The sequence below is a fragment of the Danaus plexippus genome, chromosome 6, assembly GCF_018135715.1.
Source record: "Danaus plexippus chromosome 6, MEX_DaPlex, whole genome shotgun sequence".
Taxonomy (NCBI): Eukaryota; Metazoa; Arthropoda; class Insecta; order Lepidoptera; family Nymphalidae; genus Danaus; species Danaus plexippus.
Window position 1 is genome coordinate 9684276 of NC_083540.1, and position 18189 is coordinate 9702464.

Consider the following 18189-nt stretch of genomic DNA (forward strand, 5'->3'; position numbering starts at 1 on the left):
GCTCGGCTCGCTTTCACTTCTCGGCACTCATTATCTCCTGGTACAGTTAACTACAATCTGACACAAATAAATTATGTAGAGGTCGGTCCATGCCGCTCGCCGCTCGCTACTCTACATGATCGGAACACGGATTACGGCGCTGTTGATATATGTTAGCAGTTAGAGTACGCGATTACTCGCTGATGACGTACGAGATATGTAGCGCACAGCACGCGGAGTACTCCCAGTGTGTGATATGTTATATGACATAATAAAATATAATAAATACGTATTAATGAAAGTTTTAGAGATTATTACAATGATACCAATCAAAAAGCTCGACGTTAGTATTTGGATATTTAAATGAGAATGTTGTAAGATTTATTTTTTTGTGTTCTTTCTATCTCATCAGGATATCGCCAGGTTGCTATGTTATTGATAACGTCTAACAGAACTGTTAAATAATACTAATACGGATACTGGAATTTTATTCTTTATTTTCCAACAATATCTCACAATTTCAGTTCTTTATAATGTAAGTATATTTTTTATTTTGTAAAAAAAAAAACATTTTAAGAATATTTGATTATATTATTAAAGAAAATTTTAAATATATGATGATCAATTTATGACCCTTGGAGGACTCTTAGAGTGTCATAGCAATTATTTAAAAGGCTATGAAGTAGGTACAAGTGATTAGAATGTTCAAAGGTTTTTTTTTAATTATTGCGACAATACCAAAGACTGGCAAATTAACTAAGTCGTATACTAAAGTCTCATAAAGGCATAATGGAAAGGTGCTCACGAAATAATACAATAATATTTTTTTTATTTATTTATTTGAAGCTGAGGAACAAAGTAAAGCTACAGAAACTATCAAGCAACACCATCTAACATTAACGCATTAACAGTACTCAACACAAACAATAGTCCAGTGAGCGCTGACAGGGACGGGGCACTAGGAAAATATTCAAGTAAACTTACACTTTATCTGATATATAATGTATTTATAACATTGAAACATCTGCAGCGTTATTTTCATTTAAAGTTCAGGTCATGATGATACTCTATCATGGTGGTACTCTATATATGTCATAAAGTGTAAGAATATGTCAAGTTTGAACTTATAATGTGACATAAATACTACATATATTTTTATTAAAACATTTGGATATCGAGTGATATGTTACGTAGAAATACATAGTTGATACACTCCAATGAATCACACGCTATCCCTGTGTGGGAATGTTAAATGAAAATTTATTAAATTTCACTAAATATATTAATTTTTTTAAATACTCTAAATAAGCAAAAGCAACGTTACCTGTAACGCGTCGACTAGAACCGTTAAATTAATTCCACTTACAATGAAATAAAGCAACATCCAGAGATCCTAAACATTTAACATCGACACGTAAATAGTGTTGTTAACAATGACAACCGTATTTAATCTGAACATACATTATTTTGTGCGTATTAGACGAGAACAGAATGAAAGTTATCTTCACTTCTATCGACTACACAATGTATAGTATATCGCATAACTTAACGCTTTTATATCTCGTTAGCGGACCTCTCGCTATAAAGGTCCGGTGAAACAAATACAGTTCCGTATATATCTAGGCATGTAGAAATAGTTTTATTAATATTGTCATCATAAAAATATATAACAGTTATTGTCTTTTAGTGTTTATTATTACTATTATTGTCTTAAGAAACACGAAAAATTTAATTTTTCTTTAAAAATAACTATAGGTTAATACCTTATTAAGTTACTCTGCTTAATAGCAGAGAAACTTAATAAGGTATTAATCATATCTGAACGAATCGTTATAAGTTTTTTTTTGAACGTATTTAAATAAATAATTTGAAAATATTTAGCAAACGTTTTAAAGTTATTGGAATGAAGTGACTTGCTATTTCTAAATAATAAAACAAGAAATCTTACAATCAGCTCAACTCAATTATTAAATAGTTTTAAATCATAGCAACATACGAAATTAATAAATATATAAAGGTGCTATTATTACAAAGTTTCTTTATTTTACATTCAACGCTACAAGTCATTAACTAGATAATAGATATATAGGTATTTTATGAAAACATAAGTTCCATATAAAAATTTTACTCTAGACGTGACTGTACTCTAGACACACAACCATTTTATAAGACTATCGACTGATTCTTGAGTCTTCAGACTTCATTCGCCTGATGCTGAAGCTATTTAAAACTAATGAACTCCCATGAGCATATCCAGAATTAACAATGAAATGAATATCTTATTTATGTTACCGTAATATCAAAAAGAAACACGTAAATATAGAAACAAATTAGACGCGACACATAAATAACTCGAAAGAGCTTAAAAAAAATTGGTGTAGTCAGCGGTGAGAAGAAGCGATGGCTCGAAAACCACTGTATTAAACTTTCAAAGGTTAGGTAGTCGAGTGGGATTTTGTCGTGCTACGAATATGGCATCGAGTGTTGAAATACTTATAACTAACCCAAAGCAAAGAAATTTCCTAACGTATTAACACCTCATTATATATCTCCTAATCTAATCTATCTTACGGAACGGTTAGGTTACCAGCGAGCCTACCTACTTGTACACGACATACAATACATCTAACATGTACAAACACTTAGTGCTGAACATTTTCATGTTCCGTATAAAGCCAATTACCAATGCATCTTTTGTTTATTTATATCTGTCTTAATTGTATCTAAATCAAAGCCACTAATCTTCTAGGGTCCAAAAAAAATACAACTCTACTAAACTAACTAATATCAGTAACTACTTTCAATTGTAAATAAGTGAGAAATAATACGAAGGGGAAGAGAATGGATCACATATAATAATAAAATCTATACCTACCGAAATTAATATAACGGGAGTAATAGTAAGTAAACTAAGTTAAAAATTAAATGATAGGATCCGTAGTACAAAACACTAAGGAGATTCTAATACTTACAGTAAGTCTAAAGCTAAGTTAACCTAAGGACATGGCCATCGGCGGAGACGGTTCATACCTCACTATACAGTGAATATTTATATAAATCCCAACCGCGCGGTCGATGGACACACGCCCCTTAATTTATTGACTATAATAATTCAGTTCCTACGTAGAAACAGAGCCACCGAAAGTCGAGTACATTTTCTAAAATTTTAAATAAAATATTATTTACACAACAAATAATTTAGATAATCTCATTTCGTTTGTATAAAGGACTCTTTATATACATTAGACACTATATAAAATTTTCCATTTGTTAACGCTAGTAGAAAGCTCGAGTAAAGAAGGGGACTCATAAGAGGTCGACAACCTTTGTAGCCGGTGCGACAACGCAGCCAGGCGGCTAGTCCGCCAACCCGTCAGTCAGCCAGCCAGCCGGCCGGCCGGCCAACCAGCCATCAGATAGACAGGAGTTATAGTCCGATGGACATCATTATATTTGTAGTGTACAGTGCTGTACGTTATTGACACTATTCATTCAAAAATTTTCGACAACAATATATAGATATACCTACCTATGTTAATGTTTGTCTATGTATCTCGAGGTCTTGTTTATGGATGTTGTTTGTGAGCTACGTTGTCGCACACAATATCTATAATAATATATATTATAATATATAATATTTATAGCTACTTTGAGCATAGTTTCTCTATTTTTCTATACTTATGTCGTTTAATATCTTGACTTCTAGATATTTAAAGGTCATTTGAAACAAATAAATAGTGCTAAGGTATGAATATTATATACAAAAATTATCATCATATTATATATAGATACTTAATATCTATTAAAGCTATTTTACAAACTTTGATATTATTGTCCAGCTACCCTACATTTGGTTACGGTACAATTCGACTTTTATATAATACGTTTCTATAAAAATTATGTAAAAACATTAACAGATGACTAAGAATTATCTATTAATAAAATAGTTATATTTATTTAGTATATGTTATAGAAGTTTTGCTTCTTATTGTCTCGTCAGGAAGAACTAGCCGAACACTCGTTATTACGATAAAGCTCTTATCACTACGTACAGTCCATCTAACAGATTACATCACTAAATAATACCGTTTTGATATCTACTCGCACCGAAAATGACATCAAGTACATACGTCTATAAAAGCACTTCATACTAAAACTACAAACATCAAACATCAAATGAATAGAAGCTTGACTAACACGACTACAACGATCCAATAGAAATGAGACTCGTATAAACTTCATTAGGGCCGACATTACAACGAGACGACTCGTACCAGCAGATTGTAATGTCGTGTACAGAGATCCTTGTGTTATATCCGTTCTGTCTATATAACATTTGTGATTTTCAATCGAATCGTTGTCGTGTCGTCACATTAAAGCATCTTACGCTAAACACTTCTGTATATAAACACGATAATACTGACACTAGAATCCCGAGAAAAAGTATCGAGAGACGTGAAAACGTTCAAAGTTATAAAAAAGGTCGACCATAGTTCATGACTAGTGACGTCACCGTTCGGTGTCTCAGTATCACAGCATCAAGTAATTTACTCCATACAATACCCGAGCGATATGTAAATAACTTCCAGCGATATCCTTCTAGTAATTGAAATAGTACATAGATAGTGTATAAATTACATTTTATTGTCAACAGTAGAATATTTATTGTCGCTAAGTTAAATTTTATTGTCATACGATCATATTATTGTCATAAAACATTACATATAAATCAAGAACCGAGTCCGCAGCATCGGCTTATCTAACACTTATATAAACAGGAATCACTTCGGTAATTGACTTCTCATGTAGCTGCATACAAATCAGAAGCGGTTTGAATTCAAACTTGCGGTAATCATTTCAGATGTCATTCCCGGAGCCGCGCTGCGTCACGAGTCTGTGTTAGATGTCCTCGGAGACGGCGGAGTCATCGTTGTAAAGTCTTATCTGGGCTAGTATCCAGGGCACGTATCGCGGGACGTAAGCATAAACCCCGGGTAGGCGAGGATGGGCGCATTTGATACCCCACGACACGATTCCACCCACCACCCAGCGAGACGGTTCACTAGGATCACGACATAACAGGGGTCCGCCGGAGTCTCCCTGGAACAATCCGAAGGTTTACATTAAAATTCTCCCCAGTGTTCACTTCACGCTAAATTTCAAAAAACACACAAATAATTTTATTTTTTTGTCAAAGGTGGTAAACGATCACACGGCCTATGCGAAGTAAAGTAGTTACCGTCAACCATAAACATCTGCAACATAAGAGATGTTGTGGATGGGTTACCAAATTTGGTAGATTAGTATGGAAGAAAGGGTGAGAATAAGGAGATGGCAGTAAAGGGTGAGAACAGTGAAAGGGCAATCAGCTCGCTCACTCATCGGACGAAACGCAACCATTTCAGACTACTTCAGATCGATCTTCTGTGAGAGAGTGGTACTTCCCCGATCGAGCTAGCCGATGTTCGATCTGTAGTAACTAGACCACAGATGGACTCTACCACCTCTCATAATATAATAAAAAACATTCAAAGAAACTTTAAAATCCAATCATTTCTAATCGCTTGTCTAATAATACATATATTTGTACCAATTCAAACTTTTGTTCTGTCATTTTATCTTTAAATTATGTTCATAATATTTTTATAATATAGTCTTGGATATGTAATCTGATATTAGGCCCGTCTTGGTATTGATATTTCAATGTAGTCGACTCAGCGTACTCGGAGCCACGTCTACTCTGTAATATGAAATGTTGCGACCGCCGACGTCTTGGGCAAACATAATACCGGGTAACTTTAAACTTATTGGTTTCTATACAACGTGCAGTTCAACTCGGATCTAATCTCCGCAAACATCTAATCTTGTGAACATTTTCCGTTTCGCGTATGTGCAGTTGATATTGAAATTTATCAACGAGACCGTATTTCTTTATCGATCCTCGAAGACAATATTGTTGAACTTGTACATAAAAATCACTTATTATTGGGTTGTATCGAACTTTGTTTACTTTTTTCCAAGCCTTTCATTTATTTTTCTAGTCAGAGTGTATGTAATACAATGTTTTAATTTAAATTCGACCCACTTTCCAGTTTTCGATTAAGCAGAAAATGTTGAATGTAATAAATATTATGATGTCGTGAGTGTGATCTGCAGCTGAAGCTGAAAGATTATCGTATAAACTACGTAATGGCACACAATCTCATTGAATTTATGTAGTTTTAATTGCAATGAAACTAATATTTTCGGATTACTACATTTTTTTATTATCTCGTCTGTCCGTGATCACGGTTGCTGCAAAGTAAGCGAAACGTCGGGAGTGTGTACTTTCTACAATTAATAAAATAACGCGTAGTAATCCGAACATATTAGTTTCATTTAAATGAATAGTCGCGAAAGTCTTAGATCCTTGTGTATATTAACTGTATTGAACTTCGTCAAATGAAAAAAAAATACCTTCTTGAAAAAGGAAACTAATATAAAATTTATAAGATGGAGATCATACATAGTAAGCCTTGCTTATGGTATTACACGTAAATAATACAATGTGTCCGCATTAATCCTCCTGGTTAAATATAACAATTGTAAAATTGTTATGAAAGTGATGTCCTAAATCACATCATCGTGTAATTGCATATAAACATAAAGAAAACGAATTGTCAGTAGAAATGTGCATTATACATTCAATATTTTTAATATTGATGCATTCAACAAATGGATCGTGTAAGAATCGATTATTTATTATATAAATCGATTCCATAGATTATGAATTATAAATATACTTTGTGACGTCAAATGTCAGAGTGACACTGGTCATTCGAGAGTGGCAAGTGTTCCTCTGACATTAGACGTGTGGGTAGTTAATCACGACATGTAAAAATAAACGGTCGACATTAAAACGTGGATATTAAATCTAATTATATCGAAGTAATCCTTTGTTATTTATTTGAAAGCCGAGTTGATCTTTCAATCCAAAAATAAACCTTACTTGTAACGTGATCGAAATAAGAATATATGAGTAAATAAAAAAATATTCTGCCGAAAAAAACCTACTAGCAAAATAAATTTAAGATATAATTTCCACTTTATAAAACTCTGTTGCTAAGTGAACCACAATAAATCGAGCATGATAAATACTACAAGTTCAAAATTATAATAGAAAGTGTAAACCCTTTAATAAGAGGCTTCATTTTATTACTTGTTGATAAAATCAACAAAAAGGCAATAATAATTTAATTTTGATTAGAAATGTAGCATTTTATGAACACATAACCTTTGACGATCATAACTTTCCTCGTCTACCTTCAAATTACCTCATAAAAATTAAGAAATTTCATTCAAATACTTTAGTATTTTTATTTCTAATCGTTACTTTTGCTATTATTAAAACTTGTTTTGTAATTAATTTTTGAGATTAAAATTTAAATTGCATGGGGTTCAATTTGAAAGAATAACAGAAAAATGATAATATTCCGAGCATTACTGGCTCGGAATATTATCATTGCAAATCTAGTTAATAACTTACAAAAGTGTATATTCGGTAGTTTGTTACCTGGCAGGCGTCCTTGCCGCCCTCAGGGTACCCAGCACAGATCATTCCCTCGGTGACATTCAGGTCTCGGTGCTCCAGCCACTGGTTACACAACTCACGCTGTAGTACAGGAACCTCCACCTCATTCACAGCTGGCTCATACTCGGACACTACACAGCCAATATTAGTTACTAGCAAACTTAATCCTACGAACTGTATTTCAAGATTTCTCAATTTATATAAATTTAGACTTTATTCACAAATTCTGTTGCAATGAAAGGCATACATACTATCTTTGTCATCTCGCTTTCCCCATCCGATGACCGTGCAGAGTGTACCGGGAGCTAAAGCTGGCCGCGGTGGTGGAAGACAAACAGGTGATAACTGTTCGTGGTAACGGACGCGGACTGCCAGCTATATTAAATAATTATGTGCCTTGAAGTCATAATGTAGAAACAATTCAACAAAACAATACCAAGATTTGAATTCACCATCGTGGTATAGGAAACAAGTCTGAGCTTGCCAGATATAAATTTAATAAATGTGAACGTAAACTGACCTGGAACAGTGCTATATCATTGTCATGAGCGACGCCCACGTTGTATAGCGGATGAGGAACAACTCTTCGGACCTTAACTTTTTGACCGTAGTATGCGTGCGAGCGACGCCGTGTTATACCTAACTGTATGGTCCACCCATTCACATCTGAATGACTGATTAAACAAAAACCAGTTTTATTATTTATGAAAACAGTGTTTGTGTGGTTTTGAAATATTTAACATTGCAAAATTGGACGCTCGAATAAAAACATATTATAAATAGCGAATTCTTTAAAACGCTTCGACCTTTTTATTGTTTAATGCTTTCGTGATTGTCTACACTACTAAAAAGGAGCATGTTACTCACTTGCCAACACAATGGGAAGCGGTCAGGACCCACTGATCAGCGACCAGTACTCCAGCGCAGTAGAACACCTCCTCAGGACCTCCTAGAATCGCAGCGAGGAAAGGCCAGTCACCCGGAGATGCCTCAACACCACCGACTATTCGCTTGGTACCTCCACCTATAGTTCGCCGTCTACCACATTCTGTGTGAAAAAAAAAAACAAAAAAAAATGCTATAAAACATGAAAGCAGATTTATAATTAACTTTTCAACACAACAAACCAAGCTCATTAAGAGTATAAAAGGCTCAGAATTATTCCAAAGCCTCTGACGTCCTTAACACGGCCCTTCGAGATAACCCTCGTTTTACACAACGATGCAAATTAAAATCAAAGCAGGTATAACTTATTATATTCTTATTAACTTCACTTACAGCGCTCTCTAAAATAAAATTAACGTAGAACCCTTTATGTAGGAGATAAACCTATATTATCGTGATTGTAACGCAAGACAACACAATGAAGTCTAAAAATATTTTTTGTAGTAAGCTTTTAAACTCGATTAAAGTTGTCCATAAATTATATAAAATGAAATGAGTTTTAGACCAAAATAATAATAATAAAAAAAAACACTCCTCATTCTGTCTGCGTTGACAGAAAAACACTTTGAAAAGATTTACTTAAGCGTTAAATAAAAGTAAATAGAACTGAATTAAATAACGAATCCCGCCCCCCCTGACGCGCCGCTGGTGTAATTAAGGTTTTAGAATCCCGCACGGGACAGCCATCAAGAATGGCTTGAACCGCGGCTAATCTTAACACCAATGAAAACGAATAGCTTCAACTGATAAAAGCATAATTTGTACTATTAACTTATTAACAACAGATCATTACAATAATGTACAAACAGTTTTTCGTTTTATTTATCTACTTGTCATCTTGGACTTGATAAGTTGAGGGTAAACGGTTAAACATATATTAGACTGCATGGAAAACAAAAACATCAATTCAAGGATAATTTAATTCGTACAAATCATTGTTACTACAAAATATTACCAACATAATTGTGTTTCAGACAAAGCGTCTGTGCAATTTCAGCGTATTAACCAAGATCGAGGCACAGTTGGATGATAGTACGGACTAATTACTATAACACGCAAATGCATCTAAATTAACTTAATTAATACCGTCTCTAGTCCACCCACATAACGTTACATCGAACGATTCTCAAATGTATAGATCGTCTCAGTAAAATAAGCATTTAAATATATATACGTAGATAACTTAAATGTACGACATCAAATAAGAGTGGAGAGCTGTTATAAAATGCTACAAAGCAGTCGATAACAAAGCGGGGTGAATCTATCGCTCTCAGGTGGACAGTAAAAGATTGCGGCTACCACGCTTCAGTGAGACCTCGCGTTTTATTCACATGGCGCGATCCGATATATTAAGGACTTCCTACTTATGTATGTACATATATAGAACATCGCGATCGAGAGAATTCATTGTTTGCAGAAAGATAATAATGTTGAAATACAAACAGGCAGCACAAGAAAAAGATTTTAATCAGATTTCTGGGTTATATAATAAAAAGGTTAATAAAATATAATCTTTTGTTTATAAAATTTTAAATATACCGTGCAGTTTCTAAGCACATTTCAGGTAAATAATCGTTGGTATGTCGCACGTCGTAAGTCGTCCCCATCGCAACGTCTCTCGGAGTCTCTGGGTTCGGTAATTTGTACGCTGTCAAAACCTAACCCTCGCGGGAATTTAATAAAAGTAAGCATTAATCAACATTATTGTAAATTGAGAGTTATGTTTTGTTAACTTGATCAACATCAGAATGTCTGGCAGGTGAATTATATTAAAATCTAGATCAATACATTCCGACGAGATCACATATTCGTATAAAGAAGATAACACCGAGACGAAAGCGTGTTTGCTTAAAATAATCTTAATAATATTTACTAGAATTTATTATTTTATACTTTTTAAATTTAAACTTGTTTTGGGAACAGAAATATTAATTTAAATTTTATATTACAATACATACTGGAAGAAGTCTTTAAAATTATCCAAGAGAGGGGGAAAGTAAATTGTTTTAATTGGAATTACATATATACGCGAAAGTTTGGACTTAAACCGGTATTAATTATTATACACTGACTTTAATTCAGAGCTGTTTAATTTATAATGAAATGAGTTTAGCGAAGTGTTTGCAACCCTGTTAAGCCAGAACCGAGTTTCTCGTTAAGAAGTTGTTAACAACTTTTTTAACAGCCACAATAATTAACAAGTCGTAAGAAACGAAATTTTCTCATTTTGTTAAATGTCACCGATTTAGGTAAAATTAAGTTACGAATAGCCATTTTAATGCGTCCCAATAACATGTAAGAAGACATTCAGAGAAGTCAGGTCCAGGAACCCGTAAATGTAATGATGAAATGAATTTTGATTTCGTCTTAACGAAGTCGCTCGTAAATTTGACTTCACGTAGATCAACACTTGGAATGTTCGAGGGGACATTTTCAGTTTTTTTTTTTTATTTTTTGTCGTAAAACTGGCGCGACCGACCATCGGCTCAAATCGCTGCTCCTTATGGACGTCGTTACAGGTAATGGGTGTCACTGTAATCGAAACTCAAATTTATTACCGAAACGCAGGGGTCATTTTTCCTTGTTCCCTTTTCCTTTGGTGAAGTAGAATTTACTGGCGCCTTAGAAATTTTAGCGACGCTCAGTTTCGGCGGAATGTGTAATTAGTTTTCTTTATTTAAGTTTTTAATCTATTTCAATACGCGACATACATATAAAAGAATATGAACTTTTCACTCAATATGACAAAATATATGTACATAACTAGATCATAAAGAGGCTTTAAATATTCCAACGAAGCGTTTAAGTATTATCTTTTTCATTTCAATATAATCCGATTACAAGTTAAGAGGCTTCTGCGATGTCTTCATCACTTATATAGAATTTATTTTTCCAAATTTATTGAGGTAATAAGTATCTCATACTTTTCCAATCCAATTTTATATTTATAAAGATCTTATTCATTACAAAAATAGGTCAAAAAACCTCAGTTTATTCTTTGAACTTCCTTGACGAGCATCAAAGTTCCTCAAAGATCCAGAATTATTCCCCATGCAAAGATTTCGGTTATTTAGTTAAGAGATTACTTTCCTGAATGTATTTTTCTTGCTGAAACATACGGAAAGCTTTTACTTTGTCACCAAATTGAATTGAAGACCAAGACATATGTGAGGGTGAAGGATTCTGAGGATCAATTATGGTTAGAGTTATTCCATAAAGGATTTGACAGCGGTTGAGAAATTTAAATTACATAATGCTATTGAAAAGTTTTATTGAAAATAAATTATAAATGTTTATTGGTGGTGACCCAGCCTGTTGTTATTAAATATTGATTATAAATTATATTTACCTTTCATTCCGAAATAACTCGTTTGTCTAGACATATTAAAACTATTTCTTTAACCTAATAATCATAAATCTAAATGTTTGATTTGATTGAGCATATCGTTCCTCACGCTAAAGCAAATTCTTCCCATTATCAATAAACAGCAATCTAGTGGAATTAATTTAGGATTCTATATTCTGTTTGGAACAGCGAACTCAGGCTTAAACAACTTATTAGTCTACTAGATCTAATATATTCAGATTATGATTCCAATATCGTTCGCAGAATATTTTATGATTTTCCATTCCATTTTATATTTCCTTCGCAAGTGATTAGTAAAATCCTGTCGTTAAAACTTAGTGAAAACTATGAGTAGGTACCTACACTACCTTCACAAGTTCGGAAAAAGAGAATGCTCGGAACGTAAAGTTTCTGAGGCTCAGTACTTCACGGGACGTGGGAGGAATTCATAATGTTAAGCTCTCAAGACTTACTGGACGGAGGCTATCGGCAAATATAAAGAAAAGTTTATTGTGCTAAGATAATTAAGGGTGTCGTCACACCTACTTACCAATTATTATGGATCTTAATAATTATATCTGTCATTTGTATTTTTATAAACATTATTATTTAACAAAAAACACGATTTATAATGTTTCTGTAGCAACAAACACTGAATGCGAGCTGTTCATATCTCTGGTATTGATATAAATTAAATATTTCAGATTTACATTAAAATACGGAATTGAGGGTAAAATTAATTGGACGTTGCCGTTTCTATTACGAGATAAATTATACAAGTTTCATCTTGTAGATCTACGAGCCCCTCCCCCTTCCACCGCCGACATCCCCTCCCCCCCCCGACCTGCCTATCCCCCCCTCCACCTCCGACTCAGGTTTGACTTATTAGCTAACTTCCTAACATTTTTCGAGAAGAAAGTATACAAAGAATTTAATAAATTTTATTAATTAAGTTTATTACAAAATAAATCTTCGTATATTTTTTTTTATCTGACTATATTTCTAAGATAATTGTGTATTTACTCAGGGATTAATAAGATATTGCCAATTAGAAGAATAAGCAATTACCCGGATGAAGCTTCAAATAATAACAATAACTATTGAACCATATTAAGTAAAATGTTTTGAGATCTAAGATTTTCGCGAGTTTTATTCATTAAAATGAAACTAATATTTTCAGAATAAAAACTACATAATCGCGTTGTTTATTCGAAAAATATTAATTTCATTAAAATAAGTAAAATGTTTGCTTTTAACATAATTTATTATATTTTACTAATATGAAGTTGATTGATTTCTCAACAATACCCACGATAATAGTCATCGAAATACTCCATCGGTACAATGCATTCGAAGTTTTAGATAAGTTTAAATGACTTAAAATAATTTTCAAAAGACATATATAATATATATATTTTAATAGTATACGAATGTGATATAAAACTATCCTACCCACACAATAGTGTGAACCTGTATATAGACATTAGGGATTGTTTTCAATCGCCTTATTAAAATCTTACTAATGTGAATTTGTTAACAGACGCAGTGATTATAAAAACGGTACTTGTCAGTTTATTTATAAACGGGACTACTTTGATCTAAATTCTTCATATCTTAAAATCTTAATTTTTACGTTACGTTACTTGACTTTCAAATCAAGTGGCTAATATTGAGTAATTTTAATCTCCGAAGAACCTCTTCCGAGGATATGATGGACCTAAATATAGAACAGACTTTTAAAATAAAATTGGATATATATTTAGAATTGATTATATTAAGGTAATATTTATGATAAAGTAATATCTCATCTTAAAAATAAAGCACATCTTCCAGTTGGTTTCGGTCCAGTTCGCGATGACAGAAAGCATAACTTTTAAAATGAGGTTTCAGTGTGAAGCGCTGTGTTAACATAATTCAGTGTATAAAACATTCCGATGGGCAGAGTTTTAATAAAAGCCACAACGTTACACAGAGGTAAAGCCCTTTGAAAGCCAGCCGCCACTCCATGCAAGAAAAATTTTAATTAAACCAAACTTATTTTCGTAATATAAATAAAGAGATACACCTACCGCTGTGAGACCAAAGGACCGTAACAGAGAAATTAAGGAGTACCAGTGACTTAAGAAATTAGTTATGGACTTTATTCTTATAAAAGTTGAATTTGTTAGGATTAGAAATATACATAAAAATAAATATTATTATTCTTTCTTTAATATGTGTTATTTATTCATCTTATTATACAATTTCGTGGGGACTCGTTATACAACGTATTCCTTTGAAAGAAAAAATAAAACTCAAGACGAGCCTACGGACAAAAAGTTACATAATCAGAGAGTACGATTTGCACAAAAAGGGTAAATACTTTATAGCAATATGATATCCATAAAGTGTGTTAAAGCCGCAATGTGTATTGACCGAGCTAAGCGAGCATAACGTTAGAGCTGTTGCGTGTATTGTAGCCGGCTGGTGCGGGATTACGCTAATTGCGCTTAGCATTACTATTAATTATAACTCAGCCTTAACAAACACTACAAATATGGGAATAAATGTTTAAAACGTTTTATAACATTCGAGTTTGTATTAAATGTAGCGGGAAATTGGAATGCATTTGTATTTCTTTGTGTATGTTTAAGAAAATTAGTAACGGAATCTCAATATTATGTAAAACAGAAGATCCTTTAGTTTATTCAATTTTTAATCTCTATTTTTTGTGTACTGGATCCCTACTAAAATTCGTTTAAGTAAGGCCGTTATCACCAATTCATAACATGAAGTTGTAGAAACGCCAGCCGATTAGCGCTAAATCACTATTCTCATCCATAAACACAACTACGTTATTCTATCCGCGTTTTATAATTAAATAATATTTTAAATTGCTTTTTCCATTCATCTTCTTTGACAGATTTCAATATTCGTGTTCATTCATAATTTTTTAAGAAGGTGGTAAAAACTGTACGTGACGACGAGCGTGCGTAAATTTTCAGATAAATGAAAAGCTGGTATTTATAATTATTTAAGATTGAGGTAAGAGATCATGGATCCCTCTTGTGATAAAATACAGACACAGATAAGAATTACAGTAAATGTTATAAAATATATTGTTGACAAATTAAACCATTTTATTATTTTAAAGAATATATGTCATGTTTTTGAATTTAGATAATTTTATTTCTGGGATTTTAGTAAATACATTTATTAAAAAAAGATGGTACTTTTTATTTCTATTTTTTATCTGTCAGAATGCTTTTACTGTTTCACATTTTAGAACGCAGCATACTTAGAACACAAATGGGAATAAAACTTATTTCTCGTTAAAATTTCTATTCTAAAAACTTCACACATTTAAAGAGGAAAATCCCCTAATAAACCGTTTTGATGTAAAGTACTTTTACGCTGCAAATAATCATTTGAAAATAATAATTCTAGAAATAATAATATTTCTTTTAATCTTTGAGATCCTTCAAGGTTGAGTTAGAATCTATTGAAATGTTTGATCGATAACACTGAAAAGAAACTTAAAAATCTCCCACCAGAGTAATAAAAAATCCGATAAAAATTTTAATTTTAAAAATCATTTCAAACATAAAGAAAAGTCTGCGGAGGTGGATGGACATCCAAAGATTTAAAAATTGAATATCCTTTTCTATTCTGTACTTTTTTCCGATAGACTTTGAAGGACCAACGATAGGTTTAGAAAGAAAGAAAAATATTTTATACTATTCTTTTAAAGTCAAATAAAGTAGTTTTGAGCCTTTTATAATATAAAGAAGAAAATTGTATTTATTATTTGTTAGCACTTATTATGAGGGGACAAACTTCCTAGATGGAAAGTTTATATACATAGCTTACCGTAATGATCACAGACGAGGTGCACCCTGGCTGAGTCGTGGCGACAGTCTTTGAGCTCCCGCAATAGACCTCCCTCGCTCCGTTGGAAGGCTCGGTAGGACTGCGCCACGCCATGAGCCTGCACCCCGCTTCCGGCTCGTGCGCCCGCACCACCCACCACCGTACTCTTGTTGACCCAACTACATTACAGGCAGTCATTTTAATAATAATAAACATTTATATTTACCACCTGAATAATTATTTCACCCAATAAATATAGATGATTTTGTCAGTTACATTTAATTATAAATTAATTATTTAATATTCACACGGTATGATTAAAGAAGTTTACACTTAGTTCTATATATTTATGTAGGAATTCATTAATAGTATTCAAATATAATCCGTCAAACTAGATTTTGTATGAAAGCTAGATTAACTTTCCAAACTTTACCGTTTCGCACCACATGCATTAATGCTAAGTGGTTTATTATATAGACGGAATGTCTTAATGAATACCTAGAGAATGTACTTTGAAAAAATTATATAGTACTAACGAGTATCCGAGCATTGAGCACAGTTTGGAAGCAGTTGGATCGTCCAAGGTGGTGATGCAAGCTGGGAACCAGGACTGGTTGGCGGCGCGATATACTTGGAGCTCCCCGCGACCAACGTCACCGTTTGCCTTACTTAGACGTACTACAAATACAGTCATAATGTAACTAGTAAAAGGACTATCAACTAGTAAAAGAAATTTAAAATAGATATATAAAGTAGATTATGTTCGACAGATTATAACACAAATCATGGTTCTACCTTTTTATACACATTAGAGATTAAAATATTTTACTTCACAAGTCTTCATTTTCTGTAACTCTGTATATAACAAATATTTAGTGCTATCGACAAGTTTAATTTTATGATAATGTGGATTTAAAGTATACAACAACAGTACAATAACACTCACAGCAGTTCCTTTCATCCTGTCCCCAGGGGCAGTCTATCTTCCCGTCACACAGATGTGCCTGTGAGATGCATCTCTGGTTTCCGCAGTGGACGTCTCCGCTTCTTTTACAGACGCGACAGTTCAGTTCGTCGGAGCGATCAGCGCAGTCCACGTGTCCATCACAGCGCCAGTCGTGGGGGATGCAGCGGTTCATGTCGCATTGGAAACCAGTTGGACACACTGATTGTTATATCGAAAAAATATTTGTATTTACGTTGAAGGAAATGTATATTTTTTTAGCGCATTGTTATACTATACGCTTATTTCAATCGTCCTAAAGTAAAAAAGGTATTTAAATTACTTATAAGGATATTGAAATGTTTTAGAAACAATATTATACAACTCGATACTAAATAAATATTATAGTAATTGCATAATCTGATGACTGTATCTTTTGTATACTTCTAGTATTATGCAATCAATGTCATACCTGGTTTTGCAGCTCTAAATCGCGCCTCCTTTACTTCTCTATTCCCAAGACACACGTCTCTGTCAGTAGACTCCGGAAAAATTTCACATTGAAGGTAGTCCGGCATCGAAAGACCGAATACTTCCAGAAAGAAACCACAACGACGCATTGTTTCTGTTTCGAAAATAAAGGATGTTTAGACACGTGTTTCAATTAAACACTTACATGTTAATAAAGAACAAAAAATATTTTTTTTTCTACATTCTTACTTTTAATTTCAAACAGAATATTATTAGATTAACAGAATTAATTAAAACACGCTTAAATATTAAGAAGAACATTTTATTACAAAATATGATTTCTTTATATTTGTACAAGCTTTACGTAAATTAATAAAAATATAAATCGTATTATAATCGTTTTCGGTATATTTTCTCAACAATCAAACAATAGGTACAATAAGAATGAAGTAAAACGATTTATTTGAAAATTAAAGAAGGAATACGTTTTAATTATGTTTGTTTGCAAAAGAAATCATCGAAGTAATTTATATTCGTTAATGTTTTATAAATAAATACCAGTTAGATTTCCTCACCTTGACACAGACTCCGACAGGGTCGGACCATGTGACCCAGTGGACCGCACTTGGGGACAAATAAAGAACACAGAAAAAGCGCCGTCAGTTCATAGCAGCGAACGTCCACAACTGCATCGTAAATTTCCAAGTCCTAGGAAACATTCCACTTATACCATGTGCACAAATTCTTCGGAATATCGACATTTGTTATTTAGGTTAACAGTAAGAGAGTGTATGTCTGTTTATTGTCAACTGTTACTCTTTTCGCTACGATGAAGTGACTAATTCAAGCATCAAAAAATCTGTTTAGCTCTAATAATATTAATAAACTTAAAAAATGTCTCCGTCTATCTGTTTTGGTATTGACTTTATTGCTCAGTTTTTAGAACTTCGTTCTATTTCGTTATTCTCTCAACTTTAAACCAAAAGAAGCTCTAAACATCATTAACGACCAGTACCTATTTCATTTTTTAGTATGACGTTTCTTTCGTTCTACAATGTACACGCGCATCCGGCCAGAGGCAAGGTT

The 18189-nt window shown here is 33.0% G+C and overlaps 1 protein-coding gene across 1 annotated transcript in view; it reads right to left on the reverse strand.

The window, feature by feature from the left end:
* Positions 1-3708: 3708 nt before the first annotated feature.
* LOC116778774 (atrial natriuretic peptide-converting enzyme) overlaps positions 3709-18189 on the reverse strand; it is a 53753-nt gene continuing 39272 nt past the window's right edge. Inside the window, exons 9-18 of the mRNA XM_032672795.2 lie at positions 17679-17811; positions 17105-17257; positions 16636-16854; positions 16226-16367; positions 15690-15868; positions 8417-8597; positions 8070-8223; positions 7801-7924; positions 7532-7680; positions 3709-5079 (exon numbers count right to left, since the gene is read on the reverse strand). Of these exons, the coding sequence (XP_032528686.2) occupies positions 4879-5079; positions 7532-7680; positions 7801-7924; positions 8070-8223; positions 8417-8597; positions 15690-15868; positions 16226-16367; positions 16636-16854; positions 17105-17257; positions 17679-17811 (1635 nt within the window). The 3' untranslated portion in view covers positions 3709-4878. The remainder of the gene's footprint in view (positions 5080-7531; positions 7681-7800; positions 7925-8069; positions 8224-8416; positions 8598-15689; positions 15869-16225; positions 16368-16635; positions 16855-17104; positions 17258-17678; positions 17812-18189) is intronic.